This window comes from Molothrus ater, chromosome 16, assembly GCF_012460135.2.
Source record: "Molothrus ater isolate BHLD 08-10-18 breed brown headed cowbird chromosome 16, BPBGC_Mater_1.1, whole genome shotgun sequence".
In the NCBI taxonomy this organism is placed as follows: domain Eukaryota; kingdom Metazoa; phylum Chordata; class Aves; order Passeriformes; family Icteridae; genus Molothrus; species Molothrus ater.
The window spans coordinates 1,259,483-1,285,921 of NC_050493.2; the positions used below are offsets into that span (position 1 = coordinate 1,259,483).

General features: G+C 54.4%; 2 protein-coding genes across 7 annotated transcripts in view; one reads left to right on the top strand and one right to left on the bottom strand.

Moving 5' to 3' along the window:
• The window catches only part of PKD1 (polycystin 1, transient receptor potential channel interacting), an 82,243-nt gene extending 73,624 nt beyond the window's left edge, over positions 1 to 8,619 (top strand). The window contains 13 exon segments of the mRNA XM_054516530.1: positions 452 to 570; positions 957 to 1,159; positions 1,660 to 1,854; positions 2,075 to 2,143; positions 2,145 to 2,215; positions 2,782 to 2,909; positions 3,525 to 3,690; positions 4,246 to 4,371; positions 4,511 to 4,685; positions 5,112 to 5,399; positions 5,704 to 5,838; positions 6,105 to 6,419; positions 6,758 to 8,619. Of these exon segments, the coding sequence (XP_054372505.1) occupies positions 452 to 570; positions 957 to 1,159; positions 1,660 to 1,854; positions 2,075 to 2,143; positions 2,145 to 2,215; positions 2,782 to 2,909; positions 3,525 to 3,690; positions 4,246 to 4,371; positions 4,511 to 4,685; positions 5,112 to 5,399; positions 5,704 to 5,838; positions 6,105 to 6,419; positions 6,758 to 7,498 (2,731 nt within the window). The 3' untranslated portion in view covers positions 7,499 to 8,619.
• Positions 8,620 to 11,003: 2,384 nt separating this feature from the next.
• The window catches only part of TSC2 (TSC complex subunit 2), a 34,408-nt gene continuing 18,972 nt past the window's right edge, over positions 11,004 to 26,439 (bottom strand). For 3 of the 6 annotated variants that reach the window (XM_036392285.2, XM_036392284.2, XM_036392289.2), the window contains 16 exons: positions 24,972 to 25,136; positions 24,040 to 24,192; positions 23,769 to 23,881; positions 23,027 to 23,248; positions 22,132 to 22,347; positions 20,525 to 20,593; positions 18,307 to 18,467; positions 16,747 to 17,231; positions 15,781 to 15,856; positions 15,444 to 15,530; positions 15,022 to 15,208; positions 14,073 to 14,212; positions 13,793 to 13,871; positions 13,191 to 13,282; positions 12,829 to 12,927; positions 11,004 to 12,264 (listed from right to left, as the gene is read on the bottom strand). In XM_036392285.2, coding sequence (XP_036248178.1) covers positions 12,097 to 12,264; positions 12,829 to 12,927; positions 13,191 to 13,282; positions 13,793 to 13,871; positions 14,073 to 14,212; positions 15,022 to 15,208; positions 15,444 to 15,530; positions 15,781 to 15,856; positions 16,747 to 17,231; positions 18,307 to 18,467; positions 20,525 to 20,593; positions 22,132 to 22,347; positions 23,027 to 23,248; positions 23,769 to 23,881; positions 24,040 to 24,192; positions 24,972 to 25,136 — 2,512 coding nt within the window. In that variant the 3' untranslated portion in view covers positions 11,004 to 12,096. The remainder of the gene's footprint in view (positions 12,265 to 12,828; positions 12,928 to 13,190; positions 13,283 to 13,792; positions 13,872 to 14,072; positions 14,213 to 15,021; positions 15,209 to 15,443; positions 15,531 to 15,780; positions 15,857 to 16,746; positions 17,232 to 18,306; positions 18,468 to 20,524; positions 20,594 to 22,131; positions 22,348 to 23,026; positions 23,249 to 23,768; positions 23,882 to 24,039; positions 24,193 to 24,971; positions 25,137 to 26,439) is intronic. The other 3 variants (XM_036392287.2, XM_036392286.2, XM_036392290.2) reach the window with 1 other exon arrangement.

Here is a 26,439-nt window from a genome sequence, read left to right on the forward strand (position 1 = left end):
CCATGGCTCCTGCAGCCCCCAGCACAGCTCCAGGAGGGCACTGCCACCCTTCCAGGAGCCACCAGGAACCTCCCCTAAAGCCACAGCTGTGTCTCCAGCAGTTTTGGGCAATGTGCTGGGATGAGGGCTCCCTTCATGGCACTGATGGGAGGGAGAAGGGGATTCTGCCCAAATCCCTGTAGTGTTACCAAGCCCAGAACACCCTGCTGGGCACCCTGACCAGCACCCCCAGGGCTGGCAGCCCCCAGCCACTGCAGATTGGCCAGCCAGGGGAGGGGAGGGACTGTCAGGCCCTGTCCATGGGACACACAGCAGTGTCTGTGCCCTGGGGATGTGTGTGATGTCCCAGCCCTGGTGCTGGCACTGGCATTCAGCCCCCCTTGGTGCCAGCCTGCTCAGCACAGGCCCAGCAGGGGCACAGCTCTCAGCAGGCTCCCCCTGTGCCTGGCAGGTCCAGCGTGTTCGGGGAGAAGGTGGAGACTGTGATGATGCAGAGGCTGAACGACAAAGGGCAGAGCGTGGCACCTCCTCCCAGGGAAGTGAGCAGATCAGCCAAGTCCACCTGGACAGGTACCAGGCTGTGCCCCCGGGCTGTGAGGGGACAGGGCCCATCCCACACTACAGCACTGTGGGCTAAATGGGAAATAAAACGGAGAAGGAGCCCTGGGAAGGGCTGCTCCCTGCCTGGGATATCGCTGCTGTTTCCTGCCAGCTTCTCTTGCTTGGAGCCTGGATCTCAGTGCTGCCTGGGCCAGAACTTGTGCTGTGCCAGCCCCTGCAGTGTCCCCTGGGGAGGTTCTGCTCCCTGCAGAATGTGTGGGCTGGTCCCTCCAAACTCTCCCAGGCTGCTGGCAGCTCTGTGCTGCTGTGAGCACTGAGCCCAGCCCCTCCTGTGCCCACGGGGGCCTTTGCAGTGATGCTCACGCTGCTCTCCCTGCTCCTCCTGCTGCCCCCAGTTGCAGACCAGACGTTCAGGAAGCGCCTGCTCCCTCCCTGGTGCTCCCTGCTGGCCCATGGCATCAGCCTCCTGCTCCTGGCCGCCGCCGCGGGCATCTCCGTGTGGATCGGGGTGGGCTTCTCCTCCAGCGTGGCCCTCATGTGGCTCATCTCAGGGATATTCAGCTTCCTGGCATCCTTCCTGGTCTGGGAGCCCCTGAAGGTGAGTGTGGCACGAGTGCAGCAGCACTGACCTGTACATGGAGTTAACAGCTGGAGTTAACTTGTCCAGCTGCTGATCACTGTCATGGAATTGATGAGGTTTGAAAAGCCCCTTAAAATTATCAAGTCCTTCAAACACCACCCCCGTGTTCACCACTAACCCAAGTCCCCAAGTGCCACATCCATGTGGGTGTTGAACACTTCCAGGCATGGTGAATCCACCACTGCCCTGGGCAGCCCCTTCCAGTGCTTGACAAGGCCTTCCACAAAGAAATGGGGTCAGAGTGGGCACTGAATGGTCCCTCCCATCCCTGCATCCCTCAGGAAGGGTAGAATGTGGACACCAGAGGCAGGTCTGGTGGCAGGGCTGGTGGCACTTGGTTTTGGAGGTCCAGGTAGGAGCTGTGCCTTGCTGGCTGTGCCAAGGGGCCTGTGGGAGCTGCTGCTGGATGCTGATGGGGCCCAGCTCCCTGCAGGCTCAGCCCTCTCCCTGTGCCCCAGGTGCTGCTGGAAGCCCTCTATTTCTCCCTGGTTGCCAAGAGGCTGCACCCAGAGGAGGATGACACCTTGGTGGAGCAGCCCTGTGTGGAGCACGTGTCCGAGAGGATCAGCAAGGTCCGGCCCCCGCAGGGATTTGCCCTCTTCCAGGCCAAGGAGGAGGCCAGGAAGGTCAAGCTGCTGCACAGGATGCTCAAGGTGGGACATCTCCTGCTGCCTGGTGCCCAGGGCTCTGACACATCTGAGTGTGGGCCCTCCCAGTCAGGCTGGGGTGTCCTGAGTGCTTGGCTCCAGCTCCTGCCTCAGTTTCTCAGCCTCTGAGTCTGATCCTGTTGTGTGGCCATGGACAGCGCTGCTCTGCTGCAGGACTGGGATCCAGCCCTTCCGTGCAATCCCATTTTTACCTTTTGCTTCCCAGAATTTCCTCATCTACATGATGTTCTTGCTGGTGGTCCTGCTCACCAACTACGGGGACGCCTCCCGCACCTGGCCAGGCCTTCCTCCTGCAGAGCTCCATCAAACAGCAGCTGGGCAGCAACGACTTCCTGCTCATCAAGAGGTACCTGCCAGCCCCTGGGGGGGTCAGGGGGCTCAGCTCTTGGGCTTGTGCTCCACACTCTGTCCCATAAGAGGTTCCTTGGTGCCCATGTGCAGCTGGGCACTCCACAGCAGTGCGCATCTCCTGTTTGTGGTTCTGCTGCTCCCCTGGAGAGCAGAGGGGCCTCTGGGGATTGAGAGGTTTAATTTCTGTGAGGTTTAGTGATTTCCCCAGTGGGAAAAGGGCTGTGGGAGCTGATGTTGATCTTTCTGGAGCTGCTGTAAAGCACAAGAGCTTCTCTGTCTTCAGAATTTACAGCCTCAAGTTGTAGCCATGAACAGGGTCATGAGAGCCAGAAATGGCATCTTGGCCAGAGTCTTTCCTCACTCTGCACATGAGTTTAACTGGATTCAATTTTCCCAGCTGATTTTCCACAGCCCTGGGAGCTCCCAGCAGCCCAGTCTGGCACTGGGATCACTGGGCTGTCCCTGCAGAGCCCTGGGCTCTCTGTGCACATCAATGTGGCTTCTGCGTGCTCCAAAGCCCCCGGAACTTTGACTCAGCAATCTCACACCTCCCCCCCGCAGGTCGGATCAGTTCTGGGTGTGGATGTCCCAGGTGTTCCTCCCTTACCTGTACAACAACGGCTCTGGCCAGGAGAGCCACAGCACCACGCTGGGGACGGCCCGGCTGCGGCAGCTCCGCCTGCAGGGAGGTACGAGGGAGGGAGGGCAGGGACGGGGGCTCTGCTGTCACACTGGGAGGTGACAGTCCTGCAGGGGCAGCTCTGGGCGCAGCTGGGGCTGAGGGAGGCAGCACAGGTTGGGCAGGCAGTGGTTCTGCTCTGCACAGATGAACTGGGGCAGTGGATCATGGAATGGTTTGGGCTGGGAGGGACCTTGAGGTTCATTCAGGACTTCCACGTCCTGGCCTTGGGCACTGCCAGGGATCCAGAGGCTGCCACAGCTTCTCTGGGCACTCTGTGCCAGGGAACAAGTCCTGCCCAATATCCCATCTAACCCTGCCCTCTGGCAGTTTGAAGCCAATGATGTATCCAGGGACCAGAGTGCAGTTACCCAAGGCCAGTTGGGATGCCTCTCTTCTCCTCCACTTGTACCCACCTAATCCACTCTGACCTGGAGGCATGGCTATATCATGACTCCTAAACTGGACAGCTATTTTTATTATTAATATCCATCCTTTCCTGAATCCCTGACCTGTGCATGCCCATTCCCTCACCCTGGTGCACTGGTGGGAATGGGTTGAGGGTTGGGAGGGAAGGTGAGCCCCGTGCTGGCTGTGCTGGGCTCACAGGGTGGTCTCATTGCAGCTGAGTGCCAGCAGAGTGCCCAGGACATCCTGCAGGGCATGGGCAGTGCCCAGAGGAGCTGCACTGACCAGCACAGCTTTGCCACTGCTGACTATGGAGTGGGCTGGGAGAGCCCAGCCGGGAACGGGACGGCGGCGTGGGCGCACTCAGCACCCGACCTGGCAGGGTAAGGGCTGCCCTGCCTGCCCTGCCCTGCTCCCTGCCCTGCTCCTCCTCCAGGGACCCTTACACACCTCTCCAAGGTCTTTACAATGCCCTGGGCTGTTCCCAGCCCTCACCTCAGCCCCTGAGCCTGGCAAAGGGGGGATGGACGTGGAAATTCTGAATGGCCTGAGCAGCAGCGTTGTGCTGTTCTGGGGGCCCAGGGACAGGGGCATCAGCTCTGCTCCTTCCAGGGCACAGACAGGGCAGGGGAACCCAGCAGCCCAGATTTCTGCTCAAGGGGTGACAGCAGGTTGTCCTGCACCCTGGGCAGGACATAAATCACACTTGGTTTCTTCTCTGGTTTGTCCCCAGAGGCATCATCTCCATGCAAGTGTGAGCCACAACAGGGCCTGGGGCTGCTCTGAGGTTGGGAGGTGGATCAATGCACCCCTGTAATCTGTCCTGTGAAATAAATCCTGAGGGGCAGGGTCTGCATCCGCACACCAGATCCTGGCCTGCCACGCAGGAGAGCACCCAGTGTCCTTCAGCCTCACCCACGGCTCCTCTTCCTCTGCAGGATCTGGTACTGGGGCTACATCTCCTTCTACGACAGCAGTGGCTATGTGCAGGAGCTGGGCCCTTCCCTGGAGGAGAGCCGGGCTCAGCTGGAGTTCCTGCAGCAGCACACGTGGATCGACAACATGTGAGTGAGGCAGGGCAGGGGGAGTGGGAGTGTGCTGCTGCCACCTGGGCTCCTCAGCAGTGCTGCTGGAGTGTCACCGGGCCACAGGACCCGTGTCCCCCCCGAGAGTGGCCCCTGAGCTGCTGCTGTCCCCCTGCAGGAGCCGGGCAGTGTTTGTGGAGCTGCTGCAGTACAACCCCAGCGTGGACCTGCACGTGGCCCTGACGCTGCGCCTGGAGTTCCCTGGGGCTGGCCAGGCCATCGCCGCTGTCACCGTCAGCCCCTTCCCCCTGCTGCGCCTCAGCGCGGGGGTCACCCTGCAGCTGCTCATGATGGTCAGTGTGGGGCCTCCCCTGCACCCCCTGCCCTCTGCTGGGGGCTCTGGGGACCCTCACCCAGCCTGGGCACTGTGGACTCGAGCTGCTCTGCCTGTCCCCACATCTGTCACCCTGCCTGGGTGGGTGTCAGCAGAGCCCTCATCCCCTGGGCGCTGCCACCCTGCCACAGGGGCACTGGGTGTGGACACTGGGGGCCTTCAGCAGGGATTGGGGTGCTGGATGAGCGAGGAGGGCAGGGCAGAAGGCAGGGGGTGCTCCAGGTGTGCAGTGGTGGAACTTGGCCTGGTTTGGGGAGATTTTGCTGTCCTGGGTGCAGCAGAGCAGTCAGGGCTTGTCCTCTCATCTCCTGGTACCTTCTCCACTCCTCCTCTCCTGGTAATGTCTCCATCACCTCTCCTGGTGACCTCTCTGTTCCTCCCCCAGGTGTTCCTCATGCTGTTTGTGGTTTACTTCGTGGTGTCAGAGTGTCTGGCCATCAAGAAGGAAGGCAGAGCCTACTTCACCCTGTGGGGCAACTACAGCCAGTGGCTTTTCATCCTGCTCACCACGTGCACGGTGCTGGTGCACCTCAGCCAGGCCACCCTGGCTGACCAGCAGTGGCTCAGGTACCTCAGCAACCGCAGGGGCTTCACCAACTTCTACCAGGTGGCCTTCCTCAGCTCCGTCTTCAGCAGCCTGGCCGCGTCCCTCCTCTTCCTCCTGACCGTGCAGGTACAGAGGGCTGGGGGAGCTGCACGTGGCTGCTGGCTGCTTTGGCCCTGCTGTGTTTGTCACCCCTGCACAGCCCTGCCAGGGGAGGGGGTGGCAGGGAGGCCACCTGTGTCTGTGCTGGGTACTTTGAGGTCTCTGAGGCCTCTGGACCCTCAGTTCCCTTGGGGAATGCAGTCAGATGGTTCTGTCTGCAAGGAACCTGCAGGCTGGGGTGTTTGTGCTCTGCTGGGGTTTGGGTTTCTCAGGTGTTTCTCACCCTTCCTGGGCTGGGGTGTGTCCATAAGTCCCTCCTCTCCCCTCCCAGGCTGCCCAGCAGCTGCGCTTTGTCCGGCAGTGGTCAGTGTTTGGGAAGACCTTCCAGAAGTCCCTGAAGGAGCTGATGGCTGCAGGAGTGGCCTTCGCCCTCCTCCTCCTGGCCTACGCCCAGCTCGGCTTCCTGGTAAGCACCCCTGTTCCCCTCCCTCACAGAGGGGCTGCTGTGGTCCTGCTGCCCCTTTTCCCTCGCCCTGGCATGACATGAGCAAAGCCCCTGGGTCCCCTGGTCACTCGGTGCCCATCCTGCTGCCAGCACCTTTGGCCGGGGGCTGTCCCTGCCCCAGCCCATTTGTGGGGCACCCCTTAGAGCCCATGTTGGGGGGGATATTGAGGGTCAGGGGAACACCTTGCTCTGCTCCCTTCTCACACATCTCCTCTGTCCCTCCGCAGCTCTTCTCCTCCTCCTCCGAGTCCTTCCGCAGTGTGGGCAGCAGTCTCCTGCTGCTGCTGGCCCTGCTGCGGGGCAGCGCCAGCCTGCGGCCCTGCCTGCCCGAGGCCTCGGGGCTCTACTGCCTCTTCTGCACCTCCTACGTGGTGCTGGAGGCGTGGATCGTGCTGCGGCTGCTGGCGGTGGTGCTGATCCACAGCTACCGCGAGATGCACTTCGAGCTCTACCGGCCCGCCTTCGAGCCCCAGGACTACGAGATGGTCGAGCTCTTCGTGCGCAGGCTCAAGATGTGGATGGGCTTCAGCAAAGCCAAGGAGGTGAGGCCAGCCTGGGGGCTCTGTGGAGAAGGGGCATGGTGGCACAGAGCAGCACGCACCGTCCTTAGCCTTTCCCTGCCTCTGGCTCCTTCCTGCAGCTGGGTTTCTCTGGCAGGCAAGGGTAGGAGCAGTGGCCAGCCCGGGGGCCCAAGAGAGATGGGGAAGTGTACAGGCATCAGCTGCCCATTCTCAGCCCCACAGCCCCATGTGGCTTTATCTGGGATCCAGCCCCTGCCTGTCACACGAGGAATGGCTGGGAGCAGCCCTGGAGCTGTTTGGGGTGTTCCCCCTTCCCAGCTCCTGCCCTAACGCTGCCCCTTTCTCCTCTTCCCCCCCAGTTCCGGCACAAGGTGAGGTTCGAGGGGATGGAGCCGCTGCCCTCGCGAGACTCCAGCGACTCCAAGTCCTTCCGTGGCCCCACTCCCAGCGCCGCCTCTGACAGCTCCAGGACCTCCACGTCCTCCAGCCAGCTGGACGGGCTGAGCCTGGTGCTGAGCGCCCGCGACAGCCTGGAGGTGGACGCCGACATCCAGCGGCTCCTGTCGCTCTTCGAGATGCTGCTGGCGCAGTTCGACCGCGTCAACCAGGTGACGGAGGACGTGTCCCGCATCGAGCACCTGCTCGAGTTCTCCCGCAGCCGCCGCGCCCGCAGGAGGCACCGCGGGCCCGAGGGAGGCCCGGAGCAGGGCCCGTCCCCGGAGGCGCCGGACACGGAGCCGCTGTCGCCGCGCTGTGCGGGCCGTGCCCGTGCCCGGGCGGCTGCTGCGGGCCAGCCGCGGGGTCAGCGCGGCCGCGGGCACGGCGGGCAAGCCCTGCACGGCCAGGAGGAAACGGCCCCTGCGGGCCAAGAACCGGGTGCACCCCACGGTGAAGTAACGGGGTGCGGGAGCGATGCCCTGGCAGGGCTTTGTTGGGTGGGCTGTGCCCGCCCGGAGCTGCCGCGGCGGCTGGGCCGGCCGGGCACAGGGGGCTCCGGCCACGCCGCGGGCACGGCCACCGGCCCTCCGGGAGCGGCCCCAGGGAGCGTTCCAGGGGTAGAGATGGACGGGGAGAAGGCCGAGCCTTTCCCCAGGGCGTGAGCAGGTGCAGGAGATCCCTGCTGGCTCACAGGGTGTTCAATGGCCCCGGCTGCAACCGGCCACAGGTGGGACTGGGGTGGGCACAGGGGGACGGGACAAAGCTCTCCCCCTTCCCTGCTGGCTGTGCCGGGTGGGAAAGGGAAAGGAGAGCCCCAGGCCTTGAAGGTTTGAACCAAGTCTTGGATTTTTGTCGACCAGACGCACTGTGGAGGAAAGCGACAGCTTTCAAGAAGGTATTTAACCCACCTTGTTTTTTAAGCATAAATAGATATATAGAGAAATGCTATCTACACCCAGAGCAGTTAATTTCCAGTATTGGCTACTTTTATCCTCCAGAAATTGGTACTATTATTTGTATTTAAAGAAATCCAATATTTAAAACAAAGGACATTGCAGCGAGCTGGGGACGAGAGAGCCCTGGGCTGCCTCAGCCACCTCCCAGCGTGGGGTTCCCAACCTCCCAGCGTGGGGTTCCCAACGTGCTGGTGTCACTGCGGTCCCCACCTGCCCTGTCCCCCCGCCGTGGCCCCGGGGTGCAGGCGCCGCTGGCTGCTTGGCTTCTCTAACCCAAGGAATGTATTGCCCTAAGTATATGTATTTTTTTTTTTTTGGTTTACTTGTTCCTATGTACTGCCCAGCACTTTAAACAAGGCTTTCCTCAGCTACCAGTGACACGTGCGAGCTAAGAATGGGATAATATATCACAAAAGCAGTATTTTGTTTGTTTAAATCATAAACTGAAATGGGCAGGGAGGAGGGGAGCGCAGCCCCAGCTCGGGCAGCAGTGCCAGCACCTTCCCTGAGCACAAAGGAGGCAGGTGAAGCCCTGAGGGAGCTTTCTTGGGGTCCCTCCAGCCCTGCCAGCTGGGATTCACCATGTGCTGGGCTACAGCTGCTGGGCTACAGCTGGCCTGTGCCATGGGGCTCCCCAGATCACAGCCTGGGGGTGCCTGAAGCCCCCCCAGGGGCTGCCTTCCCCTCCTCAGCCCCATTTCACCTTATGGCTATTGTAAGTAATTTATATGGGGTTTGTTTGGTTTTTAAATGTATATATTTTTGTATGTTTGCTATATTTTCATAGCATCGGTACCGTGTTTGAAACATGTAGATAGGAGACAGAACACTATTGTCAGAGTTATTTAAAGGATGTATTAAGTGCTTCTTCCTGGGAATGTCCCGTGTATATAAGGATTGGGTGTCTGTGTGTGTGTGCTGCGTGTGCTCTCCTGGGCTGGCTCGGGGCAGTGGCCTCAGGTGGATGGGGAAGAGCCCCCAGTGGGCTCCTCTGCGTGTTCCAGAACCTGCTCCATGCTTTGGACAGGTGAGAGGGTGGAAGGGAAGGATGAGGGGGCAGAGCTGCAGGGCAGGGGCCTTGGGTTCAGCTGCCTCTGGTGCTGGTGGGCCTGGACCCTTCCCAGGCAGGGAGACTTTTCCAGTGGAGCAGTGGAGGCTCCTAGAGCACTTCCACTGCTCCATGCCCTCCTGAGCCTCCCCTCCAGCCCCCAGCTGTGTTGGATACTTGAGAAGATTCCATTCCAGCATCCGTGTGCTCCCCTGGCCATGTGAGTCAGGGTGGCTGCAGGGGGACGCTGGCAGCTCTGGGGTGCCTTTGGGACAGGTCTGAGTTACCTTTGGAGAGCTCAGGTGCTGTGCAGGACAGATGCTGTGGAAAGGTTGCAGAGGGATGAGGGCAGGAGAGGACAAGTGAGGTGGTGCTTGGTCAGCATGGAGGTGTTGGAAGAGCAGAGGGCACAGAGAAGTGCAGTGCAGAGGGGAGAAATGCAATCCTGGTAACCAGGACAGGGGGGGAGAGGGCAGAGAGGGGCCCAGAGGGCAGGAGTGGGACAGGGAGGTGCCTGCAGCAGGCACAACCAACAGCTGGAGGCTGAGCCCAGGGCTGGGACCAGGTGCTGGTCAGCTTTGTGCTCACAAAAAACCCTGGTTTTCAAGCCAGAGACAGACAACTATTACTGCCTTGGAGTTTTTGTTCCTTTAACTTCCCAGGCAGCGCAGCACCAGGCTCAGCTCTGGCACATGTCCGTGACACCTTTTTGGTGACAGGGACAGTGGCATGTTCCCAGAGCAAGGCAGTAAGAGGAGCAGTGGGGAGGTGTCCCAGAGAGCTGGGATGGCCCCAGGGCTGGAGTCCCTCCAGCTCCAAAGCTCCTTTCCTCACACCCCTGCCCTGGCACAACCCGTCTCACCTGTGTGGAGCACCAGGGGTGTAGATCCAGCCACCCCAAGGGCTCTGTGGGAATACTCAGTGATTGAAAGGTCCCAAATAAACCAAGCAGGTCTTGGAAGTCTCTTGAAGAGCCAAAAAGTTCAGTTCCTGATGGTCAGTTCTCAGCTCGAGTATCCTCACTAGGAGAGGTTGGGAGTAGGAGGGAAGGAGGGGCCAGCAAGGCCCCAAATGCTTCTGAGCAGCCCTTCCTAAGCTAAGGGGCAGCTGGAACAAAGATACTCCCCAAATCCATCTGGATTTTGTTCCCAAGTGCCTGTTCCTTGCCCTGTGTGTGTGTGTGGCTGTGACTCGGTGTGTGTGACGTTCCCAAGTGCTCCTCCCGATGCCAGAGGAGCAGGAACGGGATCAGACAATGCCCTACTTCCCTGAAGTACGGGGAGCAGCTCTGCCCCCACAGTCCCTCGAAAAGCCCAGCCCTGCGTGGCGGGCAGCACCCACAGCTTCCAGCACTCTCAGCTCTCCTCCAGCAGCTTCTGTGCCAGCTCAGCAGCGTCCCAGGGTCCCCTCCATGTCCCAGCTAAGGCGATTCAGTCATGGAGTTACACCCTCACAGCAATGAACTTGACTCGAAGCCCATCAATCCCCCTGAATGTATATTTTTGTGTCTGTAGTCACTGAGAGATGGTGTCTTATTTATTGCCTTGAATCTCACAGTGATGTATCAGGATCAAGCTGCTTAAATGAAAAATGAGACCCCCATCCATTTGTTCCAAGGGAGAGGGAGGGACTTCTCTAAGTGCCTTATTTTTTTCTAATTTTTGGTTTTTTTTAAAGAACAATGATTGTGACCAAAATGCCAACAGTTCCTGTCTGGTCAGCATTTCATTGCAAACAAAAATGGTGTATTTTGTAACTGTGGGGATGTTTCTTACAAAGCGACAAAGTCAAATAAACACTTGACTGCTACAACCTGGCTCAGGTGCTTTTGTCCTGATCCAACTCCTCCTCTCCACCCCACCCTCATTCTCTCTGCAGCTATAATTTTAATTAAGGTCTCCTGCACAGCACAGGACACTTCCTAAAATCCTCCAGCCTATCAGGGCTGGTGTTAATGAATGAGCTCACCTGTTGTCACTGGGGGTGGCACAAGGACAGAGGTGACAAAGTCCCCTCCCCAGCACAGAGGGAATATCCCAGTCCAGGACTGGAACACAGCCAGGAATCCGTGTGTCCAGCACTGGGAGCAAACCAGGTTGGGAAACTAAACCAGGATAGGAGGAAGGATTTATATGGAACTTTCCCAGGACATCGAGACCACGCTGATCAGACAAATATTTTATTTCCTGTATGACTCATAAACACTCGAACACAACAGACACTTGGTGCTCCCACACACCTGCACAGGTGAGGGCTGTCCCTCTGTCCCCTCACCTGTCCCTTCACAGTCCCACATTGTGCACATTGCACTTGTCTTCATCTCCCTGCTGGCAGCCATTCCCACAGCCACGCTTCCCCCTCACGGGCCAAGCAGGAGATGAAGTTCTCACAGTATAGTCCAGCTTATGAGGTGCCTCCCAGTTGGGTGGTGTAGTGTCTGGTGCCCTCCTTGCCTCAGGACAGGCTGCAAGTCCCATTCCAGCTGTGCCCACCTGCCCTGGAAGCTCCAACTGAACTGCTTCAGTCTCCCCTGAGAGCCTCCCTGTCAGGGAATAAGCAAAACTCGTGGGGAGATGATGCCCCAAGACTTGTCAGCAGTCAAAAAGGGATTTACCAGGTGCATGGGGAAGGGTGAGACACCCCAGCATTCCTGCAACCAGGGAAAGTCTGCAGATGGCCAAAATGAAGAGAAATCTTGGGAACTTAAACAGCATTCTGGGCAAGGGAGAATGCAAATTAACTCTTTCCAGAGCTGGCAGCAGAATGAGTCAGAGCCTGAAGAGTCCAAGTGCTGACAGCCCCGATGCTCAGGGAGGAGCTGGGATTCTGGGGTGCTCAGAAATAGCAACTGGATTTTCAATACTTCATATTTCATTCCCAACAGAGTCCTCAAAAATCCCTCAATTCCTGTACCTTCACATGAGGATTTGCAGAGTATCATCCTTTGTCTGCTTCCACCAGGAGCTGGTGTGGAAGGAGTCCAAAGAAAGGTTCTGCAGGGAAGTTCCCAACAGAGAAGCTTTGAAACAGCTCAAATCAAACCAAACACAGTGGGTTGGTCCTCTGGGAGCTTCTGCTGGGAATCCAGTGTCATCCTCAGGGGCACCCAAAGCTCCTGGCAGGTCCAGTGCCAAGTCCACATGCAAGGAGCAGCCCGGCTGCGCCTCCCAATCCCTGTGTCCATGCAGGTGCAGGGATCAGCAGGCAGGGAACACAATGGCCTCAGTGTCCCTGCAGGGACACCCCGAGCCCGGCCCTACACGAACTCGGTGAAGTCATCCACAGAGGAGATCAGCCTCTTCCTCTGCCCCGTCTCGTAGCTGGGAGGGGGGTCCTGGGGGATCTGGGGAGGGGGCTTTGTGGGGGCAGAGGGGTGCAGCTGCAGGGGAAGGCCAGGGCTCTGGTACTGTGTCTCTTCACGGAGCTGAAAGGCAACAGAGAGCAGGTGAGCTCCATTCTCTCCAAAATTCTTCCAAATCTCTATCTGGGCAGGGCAGGTTACCAGGACACTGTGACAGTGCCACTCTGTGTCCAGGTATGGGACAGCAGCAGGAATTTCCCATGGAAAGGGTGGTCAGGCACTGGAAGGAGCTGCCCAGGGAGGTTTGGAGTCCCCATCCCTGGAGGTGCCCAAGGAATTCCTGGAGGTGGCAATCTCCAGGCTGGGGACAAGGTGGGCATCAGACACAGCTGGGACTCAATGGGTTTGGAGGGCTTTTCCAATATCAGTGATTCTGGGATTCCAGGATTAAGCTTCCCAAAGCCCTTACTGCCAGTGGAATGGTTTGACACTGCCACACTTGAACTGGATGATCCTTAAGGTCCCTTCCAACCCAAACTCCGTGATTCCATGACCAGCTGGAGTCTAAGCTCTGTACACACAGCCCTCCTCTCTCTCAGCCAGTGCTGACAGCTGCTGTCACCTGCCTCAGCTGCAGGCAGAGTCTCAGTGAAGCCCAGTCCCACCCCTCAGAGCAGCTGCACTCACCCGGTGCCGCAGCCTCTTGATGTGGCGCAGCCTCGCGATCCATTTGGACGGGTAGGTGTCCGTGGGGTTGGATCTGCTGTGGTGGACCTGGGAAGCCATCTGGGTTGGGAAGGGTGGGGAGAAGCAGGGAAAGAGAGGGGCCACATTAACGTAACCACAACAATAAAATCCATCAAATTTTTCAGAGCAGTTTGACAGCAACTGCAATCCAGCTCCGAGTTAGGACTGCTCAGGTGCCAACTCTGGCTTCAAGGTCAAGTAGAAAAGTTGCTCCTTTGCTTTAGCAGGCCCAGCCTGTTTCTTTGGAAGCTGGTGATGGGCCAAGGCAGCAGCTGGAAGCTCAGGGAGCTGGGGGTACTCACGTTGGCATGCAGGGCCATCTGACGGGCCACGAAGGGCAGGTTCTTGTCAGAGATGATCTTGGCAACACTCGTGTCCACCAGACCCTCCATGTCTTCAGTTTAAAGGAATAAGAAAAAAATTCTCATAAGACAGTTAAGAAGCCAAAGGTTGCCAGGAACTAAATATCTAAGTCAAATAAACCTGAGGAATTGTATCAAGTCCCCACAGGTTCCCCAGCTCCTGCTTTAACAGAACCTGCTCTGCAGTTTAACGTAACTGGCTCTCAAATTCTGGCTGCTCCATAAAGGTTTGGGGAGAGCCTGCTGGGCTCTCACATGAACCAAGTGTGAGCCAGAAACACCTTTGGTAAAGCACCTGCACCAGCACTGCTGAACCCCAATGTCCTCCAGCATTCCCAAGCAGCTGCTGCAGGGAGGGATCTACTCTGCTGCTGGCACTGGCTCCTGAGCTTGAACACAGCATGAGCAATCCAGAGAAGGTACACGAGCAGGGCAAACCCAGATCTAACTGGGCAAACTGGTTCCAGAGAGTTTCTCCTGGAAGGTTTAACTTTGGAAGCACAAACCCCCAGCACAGCAAAGGCTGAGGAATCCATTCCCACCTTTCCGGCACTGCAGCGTCACCAGGTTACAGTCGTAGTCCAGAGGGGTGATGATCACATGCACAAAATTGAACTGCCCCTGAGGAGAAGCCAATGAACCAGTCAGAAACATTTCCCTGGCAGCATCATAGTCTGAGAATGCCAGAAACACACAGCAGTGAACCCACCACAGCCAACAGCTCCCCCTATAATCCCCACACAGCTTTCAGGGTAACACCCACACATGAGGGTTACAAGCCTGTGCTCCTGCTGTAACACACCCACGAGGAAAATCCCCTACCTTTATTGTGCCCAGTTTGAAATCCTCTCCAGAATCATTGTAAACAATGGAAACAAAATCATTCCCCAGGTGCCTCTTCTTGTCACAGCGGTATTTATCCAAATCCTTTGTGGGCATCAGAGTAGCAATGTGGAAAATGGCTGGAGAGGGAACACACAGATCCTTAGGCTGGGCTGGGAAAGCAGCAATGCTCACATGCCAGTAATAAAAATACAAACTGTGCTCTCTCTATAGGTTTGTCCCCATTTGTGACAGCTGAATCCATTCCCACTGGATGCTCCAGGACTCTCTGGAGCAAGGGGTGAAGCAGCCAGTGGGAAGGACCACAGCAGCACAGAGAGGAGACCCTGGGTTAGGGAGGAAAGAGGCAAAAGAGCTTAAACCAGGACTAGCCCTAACTGAGCTCTGCAGAGCCCCAGGTGGAACTGGACTCCATGTGATGAGCACAGAGCTGTGCAGAAAAATTTAGGAATTTCACCATATCCTGCTGGACCCTGGATGATTTCTGCACTGCTTGGTGCTGCAGGAGCTGGGTGACACTGCAGTGACACGAGCCATGGCCACAGCAGTGACACCCCCTGCTCTGAGCTGCTCTTCAGAGAAACACAGCAGCACTGACACCACCCTCAGTGAGCTTTTACAGCAGCTGGGAACAGCAGCTAAATCCGCAAACCAAACCCTGCCTGCCTTTAAAGAGCTGATAATTTCACAAATTTACAGAGCAGATCTTTTCACTGCTTTACAGAGCAGAGCATTATAAAACTGATGGGATTTTTTTTCTTTTTTTGTTAAGTAAGGCAGGTATGTTTTGGCCTGAGCTTTCTCACATGGCTTGCAGAATTACCAGAGAGAACAGGAGGGGATGAGAGCCCAGCACACCCTCACCACCTCCCTGGGAAGGAACAGTGTGGACGCAGGTGAGGAGACACAAACCATCCCTCCAGCTCACCTTGCATGATGTCATCGTGCCAGCAGTAGGTGAACTGGCCATCCTCCCCACACACGTCCAGGCCACCCAGGTAGATCTTGTCAGGCTGGCAGTCCTTGAGCTCGATGAGCTTGCCCAGGCCCGTGAGGAACTCGGTGTAGCGGTAGGAGCCGTGCTCGTTGGACAGGATGGCGATCTCGTTGTTGCTCTGGGACACAGGGACATGGCCAGGAGTGTCACACTCAGTGCCAGCAGCACTGCAGCAGCACCAGACACCCCTGCCCGGGATCAGGTGATTGCCCTTACAGAAGGATTTCACGCAGGCATTGATTTTCAGCACAGGAAATTAAGGAAAAGGAAGGCTGCTGCAGGAGCAGGGCAAACCCCACAGCTGGAGAGGTTCCCAGCACCCCACAAGGATTCAGGCCCCTGCACACACTCACCTGGCCCTCCCCAACGTAGAGCACTGCAATCTTGTGTGTGTCATAGGATGGGATCTGATCCAGGAGCTGCACCGACCTCTCAAACGTCTGCAACCCAAACAGAGACCCCCACCTGAGCAGCCTGGGAGGTGCCTCCCTACCCAAACCATCCCAGCATTCTGCCAGCTTTAAATAATCCCCTCCACAACCCCAACACAGAGATCTCCCACCTGTGGCACTGCTGGCAGGAAACACCTTTAAACTGCAGCACCTGAGCTGGGTATTTGTAATTATCATCTGCATTCCAAGAAAGTTATGAGGTTAAAAAAATTAAGGATTTGTACAACTCCTTGCTTACCTCATTTGGCAACAAGAGGGGTTTGTTGTTTTCATCACCAAAGAAAGGGGAGTGGTACAACTGTAAAAACACAAAGCTGAAGGAGAGAAGGAGGGAAAAATCTGTTACCATAAAAATTAAGTCAGTTTTGATCTGTTGGAGGTAAGAGCCGTTATGTACAGCAGAAAAATGGGAGAAATAAAAATGCTAACAGGGTATTATTCATCTTTTAGAGACGCTCTGAGTGCCTGGACCACTTGCAGTTTGCAACAGACCCCTGTCAGAAGAACAATGCTGTGTCAAACAGCAGCAGCCACGCAAATTCCCTGTTCAAAGGTAGGGAATGGAGGAGCAGGAATGCCCTCCACAGCTCTGGGGACATTTCTAGGCTCTCAGACACATGATTGTACAGACATTTGCATTTTACCTGCCCTCAATCAGATGAAAATTGTCTCATCATGCAATTTTGGGCAGCTAACAATACCCAAGGTTCTATTACAACCCTTCTTTTCCTTCTTCTTAGGATTTTGCACATTCTATTTCTCAAAATGCAAAACTAGCAATCCACCCCATTCACAGCAAAATTAACTCTGGGTAACCTGTGGTCAAACCACAGCCCCTAAATTAAGTACATTAAGTACAGGAGGAAACTACCCATCTATTTCTTTGACCATTTGGGAGTTCTGTCTCCTAATCCCTAAATTCATTCCATGGTAGTGTGCTCAACAGGTCTCTATCAGCTCCTGAATAAAGCAGGAGCTTTATTCAGACTGGCACAGGAGGGGCATTCAGGTGGCACGGGTCCAGCTCTCCACTTAGCTCCATATACCACAAACTTTTAGAGTCACAAAAGTGTTTATGGAGAATCATTTGTTTGTTTGTAAGAGGTGATAATTTGCATAATTAAGTTTTTAATGGGATGGTGTGCAGCCCCCCCCCCCATCACAAATGAGCCCTGATGGAGCAGCTCAGGGGCTCTGCACCCACCTGGGGTTTATCCCAGGGACTTTCTCCGTGTTGGACGCTGCTGCCCTGCCCTTGAAGGCGTCTCTGTCGATCCTCTTGCCCCTCCTGGACGGGGCAGAGTCGGAGATGGTGTAGCCCCGCGGGCGGTGGCCCGAGGGCGAGCGGGGCGAGGTGCCAGCCGCGGCGGCGGCGCCCTGCCCGGCGGCCCTGCCGTCCTCCCCGCGGCCCAGCCAGCCGCCCAGCCCTTCCCCTTCCAGGTTCCCCGACTGGGATTTGGATTTCACTTCCGTGCTCAGCCCCCGCGGCACCTCCCGCCCGTTGGCGTCCTTGAGCACCTCCTGCAGCGTCTGCAGCTCCGGCGAGGAGCTGGACTTGCTGAGGGGCTGTGAGGGCTGGAAGGAGAGCTCCTCCAGCGCCCGGCCCTCCTCCCGCCCGATGGGGATCCCGCCCTCCGACAGCTCCTCCGACCTCAGCGACTTCTCCTCCTGGCTGGACGTGGAGGAGGACTGGGAAAAAAAAAGAAAAAAAAAAAAGAGAGAGAGAGAGAGAGAAAACATTAACAGTTTTAACAGTTTTCATGGAATCAGAGAACCCCGGAATGGTTTGGGTTGGGATAGACCTGAATGCTCATGCCATGTTTGGAAAATGCGTATTTTATGATTGGCTTGTCGCAAAATATTAAAATGAATTTTCTTTGTGTTGTGTTAGAAAGTAATGCTGTATTGATTCTCTTAAGTAGTGTGTTAAATATAGGTTTGGGTTATAAAAAAATGTTAAAATAGAACCTATGCTATGTAGGATACTTTTTTTAAAGAAAGGACTTGCAGCGAAATAGCAGCCACAGGACACCTGAATCTTTCAGAGAAAAAGAATTTATTGCCGTCTTGTCAGAAGAAATGAACTTCTTCCCTCCTCGAAGGCGCTGTTGAGATTCAGAGGAAGAAGTTGACACTGACCAGACAGAATCCTGTGTTTGAATGGAATTTACGCATCATGTATGAAGTGTATGAATATGCAACAGGTTATTGTTTCTAAGGGTTAATCCTCTGTTAACGTTGGTCCTTTTTCAGGCTCGTGCTGCCCAGAAAAAGGTACCCAGACTGTCTGTAACTCTTTGTCTCTATTGTCTCATATCGTCCTAATTCAAATTGTCCAAATTATTATTACTCTAATTGTATTACTATTTTTATAACCATTTTATTACTATTAAACTTTGAAAATTTTAAAAACAAGTGATTGGCGTTTTTCACACCATGGCTGCTCCAAGCCCCAGTGTCCAACCTGGCCTCGGGCACTGCCAGGGATCCATGGCAGGCACAGCTGCTCTGGGCACCCTGTGTCAGGGCCTGCCCACCCTGCCAGGGAACGATTCCTTCCTTTTCCTGACAGCCAGAATAAAAGCTGACAACAGCAAGGCTCAAGGCACCCCAGCACTTCCAAGGAAAGGTGGATCGAGGTCCCCGATAAACGAGGATTTTCCCCCGAACGCCCCCAGTGCCATCAGCGATCAGTTTCTGAGGGTGCCATGAGGGAGTTCATGGCCAATCCCCCCCGGCTGTCTCACCCTGGGCCTGTCCTTACCCTGCTGTACGAGTCCTGGGCTTTTCCAAACCTGTCCTCGCTCAGCACGTGCTCGGAACACGAGGTCTCCGCGTCCTCGCTCTCGGGGGACTCGGCGGGGGACTCGGCCTCCCTGAGCTCCATGTCGCCCGGGCTGCCCTCCTCCAGCACCACGGCCGATTCTAGGGAGACATGGGCACGGCGGCTGAGGAGAGGGACACGGGGACGGGCCCCCATCTCTCCTCTCCTCTCCTCTCAAGCACCAGCCTTTTCCCTACGGGATCTCAACGGAAGGCCATGCCCAGTGAGCGCCCTGGCATCTCTTGGCACGTCAGACTCGCTCCCGGCTGCCCTTTTTTGCAGGGAATAAATCACCTCTCCCTCACAGCCTGCCTTGGGCCAAGAAGTGCAGCTGTTTTTTCCAATTTGTTGCTGATGGACAATAGGGCGCGGGATGAGGAAACGGGACCTTGGACGTGGGTTACCAGGACAGACAGGAACTACAGAGATGTAGGAAAGTACGGGATAAAAGCTCACTGGAGACATCAGCTCTCAAAGGGAGCTTTTCTTGTACTGAAATGCAACGCTCCCGAGCCTTGAGGCCTACAAGGAGATAAGAAATTTTCCTAGGAGCCATTTCCTTGCAGTTTGGCAGCTTTCCTAGAAGGCCTCGGGAGAAGCAGAACAATTCAGCCCTGAACATGCGGAAGGACGAGAGCAGGGGTGACAGGGGCACCGGTGGCATCTGCTCAGACACACAGGGACTGGAACCACCACACTGACAAAAAAAGCTCCGTGGAAGCCCTGCCTACGTGGAGGGTTTAACCTTGGATGTGCTCCAGGCACTGACCACAGGGATGAGTCTGACCAAAGGCTCCTCCTGGCCTTGCTTTTTGTCCTGAGGAAAAGGCTGGAGAACAGGAGGCTTCCCATTATGCACACAAGGGACTGGAAGACCAATCTGAAAGGCCAAGATTTGTTTTCCAAAATAATAACAATGAAAGTAATAAAACCAAAAATTAGCACACACAAAAAATATAAAGAAAATCAGCAAAATTTAAAAAAAGTATACAAAGAAAAAAAATCACTAAAGCAGCTTTTCCTGGATTGATTTCAGCTCGCAGGACCAAAGTTATTTCAAAGAAGCAATTAAGAGTTAGCATTGCACACACAAACCTTCTAAAAATACAAAACAAACCAAAAGGAACCAAAACAACGTGCTGATCTGGTTAGCTGTCCAAGCCAGAACACACCTGCAGATACCCAGTGCTGCCAAGCTCCCCTCCTACACCACTGCCCAGATTGCTGGTGCTTTGAAACAACCCAAGCACTAATTATTCCTTAGGTGGGAAGAGAATAACAGGAACAGGGGGAAGTACAGAAAAAATATTGAACTGCAGCAGCTTTGTGTTGCTTTGAGAGGCCTCTGACAGCAGCCAGCAGCAGCTCAGAACACCCCACTGCTCTGCTGGGAGTTTTCCAGTGAAGGAAAGAGGCAGAAAGACATTTGAACCCTCTAATTAAAATCACAAAGCATTGCAGGTTATCAAAGCAATGCAGGTGTTGTGCTCATAAGGTGTGCAATTTGATCTCCACTTCATTTAATTATGAAATAAATTTCACTGAAGTGGAGAAAGATTTTACGTTATTATAGAGCTTCTAAAAGGTAAAATTTAGCAGGTTTTCTGCTGAAATATATTTCTTTTTTATTCAAAAAGCACTTAACCAGGCTCCATGCTGGCTGAACGTTATCCATATATGAAATATATACATATTATCAGCTGCTTTTATCTTTCTGTGCCCAATTCTGGCAGATCCCTGTGGGCTGAGCAGCTCCAAGGGGAGCCTGTCCTGCAGCACACGCTGCTCTCCTCACAGCTGGGAGCTTTTCCACTGGGCACAACACAAAGCCAATTGGAAAATGAAGCTGCAAATGAAGGATTAATTAATCCAGCCACGTTTTGGCAGGTCATTTAACACTGGCCTCATGACTCACAAGCCACCCCAGCTAAAAGCAAAGTTGCTTTGAGGAACTGTCTGCACTTGCAAATGTTGGATCTGGCTTGGACTTCTTCATGCTAGTCAAGATCCCATTTGTTGAGAGTGATGAGACTGGGGACAGACAGGAGACATGGAAGGGGAAAATGAGGGATGAGGGATACATTTTCTATGAATCAGAGGTGTTCTTCTATGGCAATACTGTTTGGTTGGTTTTTTCCTTAAAGATATATAAATATACCTGCCCAGGATATGCTCCTGTGCAACTTCCCTTGACAACTGGACTGGTACATGGAAGAGAAAGAGGCCACTGCAAAGGGAAATCAAGTGAGCAGCTACATCAAAAGGAAGGAGAGACTATATGAAAAAAATATAAAAAAATTAAAAAGCACAGAGTTTAAAATGTAACCAAGAGCCTAGTTTAAAACAAACAAATAAATAAATGAAACAAAGGAAAGAACAAGCTGGGATAAGCTCACCAGATGCCAAAGGGATACTTTAAGGGCACAAGGTCTCAACACAAATAAGGAGGAATAAACACATCCAACAGTGCAGGCTCCAACTGCTCCCTTTGCAGAATGCATTTTGTGAGGCTTAGGAACAGAAAATCCCTTCCTGATATCCCAGCACACACAGGAATCCAGGCTGAGCCTTTCCTGACCTGCACAAGGTCACTTTCAAACCCACAGAAGACTCTGAGGAATCTGGGTAAAGACCCACAGAGGTTTAACCTCTAAAGGGGCAGAACAGGCATGGTGACAGTGGGACAGCAAAACTTCCAGTCACTGCCCAGCCAGCCCCAGCAAGTCTGGTTAACAAGGATGGGGCCAAAATGACTCCCAGACTGGCACAGGAGTGGCATTCAGGTGGCATGGGTTCAGATCTCCACTTAGCTCCACATATCACAAATTTTTAGAGTCACAAAAGTGTTTGTGGAGAATCATTTGTTTGTTTGTAAGAGGTGATAATTTGATTTTGGCTCCAATTTTGTGTTTACATGCTCTAAAATACTAAAACACACCCTGCCCTGCTTAGAACAAAGCTGAAAACTGGCATTTTTACCAGATTTCCAGACAACCCATCCCATTTTCCCCAGCAAAGCCTGGTCTGCTGGTACCACTGCTCAATTCTGATGGTGCCTGCAGTGCTCAGAACCTCAGTGTGGGATATCACTGGTAAGAGCTTGAGCAGGGACTGCAGAAAGCTTTAAAAACTGCAGCTGTTGGTCAACACCAATCTCCCAACGTTAACAACTTTTTAAGAGGAACTAGCACCACATTAAATAGAGTGAAAATCCTTGGCCACTGTGTTAAAATCAAGCCAGCAAATGAAACTCGAGTGGTTCAACTGCAGGCTGAACAGTCTTTTTCAGAGGTGGGTAAATCCAAGAGGATTTGCATTCTGCTGTAAAAGCCAGAGGCAGCCCACACCTCCTGGCTGGGTTGGGACAGGCCATGCCCCAGGAACCTGCAGCTCCGAGTGCCTGACACAGACTCCCAAACTGAAGACAAATGGAAATGGAAACACTGCATGGAAAGATCCATCCACAAGTGGGATGCCCAGATCAGCCCCAAACAAGTGGGAGAGGGAACGGATCCATGACTTTGTTCATTTTCATTTGGGGAACGCAGCAACCACACGACTCCTCCAAAGCAGCTCCGTTACTGCCCCGTCCTCCTGTTCCCCCACGCGCCAGCAGAAGCAAGGAGGACGGGAAATTTTCACCTCTAGGGACAAGAACTGCTTCCCTTTCTCACTGCTGGCCCCCCCCTCGCTCCCAGCTGCTCTGGCAGCCCTGCAGGGACCCAGCAGAGCCCGGAGCTGTCCCGCCCTGCCAGCAGCCCCCACCTGTGTTGGAGCGCTGCAGCAGCGAGGGCTTGGCCGTGCCCGTGGCCAGGCTGGAGGAGGGCACGGACAGGGATTTGTACAGGGCCGTCTCCCGGTGCTCCTTGAAGCGTTCTGCAGCCATCAGGGCGTTGGAGAGCTCCTGCAGGGGCATGTTGTTGATGTCTGAGGAGAAGGGGCTCAGCGGGTTCTCCAGGCTCATCAGCCAGCTCGTGTTGCCTGCACCACACAAGGGGGGAAGTGGTCAGTACTGCCAGCCCTCCCACAGGTTACAGCTCCTGTTGGAAATGCTCACATTGTTCTGGAATTTGCAGGTAGAAAATCCAAACAGAGCAAGTTCTGGGCTCTTCAGCAGAATGACTCAATTAATTTGCTACTCCCAGTGCTCTGCACTTCACCCCAAGCTCCTCAAAACCCACCCCTGGTAACTCAATGCTACAGCAGGTTCCCAAAGCCATCCAAAACACTCAGGTGTCCTAATTAACACCAGGTCAGTTATTTTCTCATGAAAAAGCTTTCGGTTGAAGCAGATAATTCCTGTTAATCTTGTGGAACACGTTGGTGTTCAAGCATTTTGACCTTGAACAGGTTGTTAATCCTTCCCTAAGAGCAAACACAACTGAGCTGCCCAGACTTGTGGCTGCCCCTGGATCCCTGGCAGTGCCCAGGCCAGGCTGCACAGGGTTGGAGCAGCCTGGGACAGTGGGAGGTGTCCCTGCCATGGCAGGGGTGGCACTGGATGGGCTTTAGGATCCCTTCCATCCCAACCCATCCCGCAGTTCTACAGTTTCAAAAGACAGTAAGCCACAGACAGATTCATTTACAACTAAATATGGATTTTTCTCCTTCCCCCAGGCTCTGGTCTCTCCCCAGGATCCACCCACACTCAGGTACCCACCTGTGGGCCTGCGCACCAGGATCTCTGCCCAGCCCTGGGTCAGCAGTGGCACATAGGCAGCCAAGTTGGCCTTTTCCTTCTGCAGGGCTGTCTGTGGAGCAGGACTGGCCTTCTCTGGGCGGGCTGCAGCAGCAGGAGGGCCCTGTGTCCCTTGGGAAGTTGAGCCACTGGGAAAATGGGAGGCGGAGCTGTCTAAGGCACCAACACGTAAGGCATGACCACCTGGAAGGACAGAAACAGTCCAAGGGAGAGACACGCTTAGTTAGCCCCAAAAACATCTCAGGAATGAGGCTTTTAACCTCTTCTACCAGCTGCATACACAATATATTGGTTTTATTTCCCTTGTCATTACAATTATTATTATTACTATTATTTCATTTTAATTATTAAACTTGCTCTTCTCTCAATCCACAAATTTTCTTACTTTTCCCCTTCCAACTCTCTCCTCCATCTCCCTGTAGGGACAAAGTGAGCACCTGGGTGGGGCTTAGCTGCCAGCTGGGGCTAAACCACAAAGAGGATTTGATGTTCCATGTGTTCTTTATAAAGCAGTTTATGTGATCACCAAAGCTCTCCTGCAAAGAGAGGGAGGCGGGAGAAGCCCCACCACACCTAAAGCCAACAGCTCCTGCTACCTGCCCCTCCTTAAACACCAGAGAGCTCCAGATCTCTGATTAGCTCAGACACAGAAGGCACTTACACCTTCAAGCTGTGGCAGGGAGAGCCCAGGATGAGAACTCACCCGACATGGATCGGACTCTGTTGCGGGAGCTCCTGCAAACCTGCTGCCCAGGCTGGGATTCCAGCTTGGCTGGAGCTTCCTTGGTCTGTCTCACTTGCAAAACAGGGTCTGAGCTGCAGGAAAGGAGATACTGGTGATGTTGAAGGAGGATTCAGCCATGCTGGACAAATAAAACATTCCTCTTACGCCAAGAGGAAGAACTACAAAGATGTAGCAGTGGTTTAGGTGACTTTGTCAGGTGGAGATTTCCAGAAACAGGAGCAACACCTACCTTGATTCTGGGGTGCTCTGGAATTCTCCAGAGTCCAGGCCAAGCAGGGACCTTGTCCCTGTTCCAACACTTGTAGTGATGGTCACCAGCTTGTTACCAACCAGCCAGGTCTTGGTCCTTCCTCCAGCCAGCAGAAACTCCCCCACGGGAGACCTGGGAACACAACTGGGATGAAGATTCCTCAGGAGGCAGAGAACAGAGCTGATGCCATTAACCATAAAGGAGGTGCTGCCTGCTCTTCCTTCTGTACACAGCATTTGTGCCACCCCCCTTGGCTGCCCACATCCCTGTTACCCATCAGGATGATGGATGAGCTGCTGCAGCACACTGGCATTATCCTGCAAGGACATGGAGCAAAGCCCTGCTCCCACACCTTCAGGGCATCTCCTCCAGACAGGTCCTGGCTGAAGCAAAGGTTGCTTCTCTCCAGTGGATTTGACAGAACCATAGAATGGTTTGGGCTGGGAGGAACCCTAAAGTCCATCCAGTGCCACCCCCTGCCATGGCAGGGACACCTTCCACCATCCCAGGCTGCTCCAAGCCCATTCAACTGGCCTGGTACACTTCCAAGGATGGGGCATCCTCTGGGAAATCCATTCCAGGGTCTCATCACCCTCACAGGAAAAAAAATCCCTCCCAATATCCCACCTATCCCTGCCCTCTGGCACTGGGAGCCATTCCCTGTGTCCTGTCCCTCCATGCCTTGTCCCCAGTCCCTCTCCAGCTCTCTTGGAGCCCCTTCAGGCCCAGGAAGGGGCTCTGAGACCTCACCACAGCCTTCCCATCTCCAGTCTTCCCTCATCTCCTCCTTTTTAGCCAAGATTTTATCAGTGAGGAAAGGCTTCAGAGCCCGAGCCTGCCAGAATCCCAACATTTTCCCACCAATGAAGTGGAACATGAACCTGAATGCCACCCGTGTGTCCCTGACTGACCTCTTGGGCACAGCGGTGAAGTTGGAGAAGACGTATCGAGCCATCATGTCCAGGCAGGTCTCTGTCAGCTCCAGGTGCAGGTTTTTCAAGTTGTCATCAGCCTGAGCCATGGAGTTTTCATCTGCAGAGCCCAGGCTGGAGCTGGTGATGGACGTTTGGATGCGGCTGGAAGAGAAAGTCCCCAGGTGCCCGATGAGACGGCACCACGTCCCCGTCCCCACAGGCGGTGGGATGCAGCCCCTGCTGTGCATGCACGTGCCAGCCAGCACACCCAGGCCTTGGGAAACAGATTTTGGGATCAGCCTCGTGCTGTGCTTCCCAGGCTGTCCTTGCAGGAAGTGGATTTTCTCTGGAAAGCCTCCAGTGCCAGCTGGCCAGGCCAGCAGCGCTCTCTGACGTTGGTGGCCCATGGGCAAGTGCACCAAGCAAGGAGAGAGTGGCAGCTTTGAGCTCCTAATCTATGCTGAGGGCAAGCATCCCATGACCAGCACCAGCTTCCCAGGCAGCAGGTTGCCCATGAGCCAGAAACTGGGGCACTCCACACCTCACTTTCCAATCCTGTGGTTTGCTGTTTTCTCTGTTGCATCTCTTCCGTATATTGGTTTTTTTCCCCTCCAAATTCAATAGCTACGTAAAACCTAATTTAACTTGAAATAGGAAAAAACATTGCACTCTGAACAGGAAATTGGCACAAGAAGAGAGAGAAGGTCTGCCTTCAAATCAGCCAAATCAGCAAAGCAAGTTTAAAAGCATTTCTGTTTTAGGCTGGACTGCAATATTTTATAAAGACAATTCCTTATGTCATTGTAATACAAACTAAGCTGAGGCACAGCCAAAATTGTTATCATGTGGCAACAACTTCTTTGGCTTCATTAAGGGCAATTATCTGAACTTTTCGTTGCTACCCTTTACATATAAAAGCAAGAGAAGAAAATTGCCTCATGATTAATGGGGAAATCAGAGAATCCTGGAAGCGTTTGGGTTCAAAGGGACCTCAAAGCCCATCCAGTGCCACCCCTGCCATGGCAGGGACACCTCCCACTGTCCCAGGCTGCTCCAGCCCTGTCCAGCCTGGCCTTGGGCACTGCCAGGGATGCAGGGGCAGCCCCAGCTGCCCTGGGCACCTGTGCCAGGGCCTGCCCACCCTGCCAGGGAAGGATTTCTCCCATAACATGAAGTGTCAGAACCATAATTGCAATTCAGTCACTTCAGCCTCTCTCCCCCAGACACCACATAGAGCCAAAAATTAAAAAAAAAAACCAACAAATTAAGTTCCACTGACAGCTATCTTACAGGTTAAGGCACAAATCTTCAGGTTCAGCAGTTTAACACTCAAGGGAAGTGATCTAGAAATATGTTTTAAAAACTGGTATCAATTATTTCACATCTTTCATTGGAGCAGATCAATGCTTGCCATCAAAACCTGTCAGTCAATCAAATCAATCTCTGAAATCAAATCTTGTTTTCC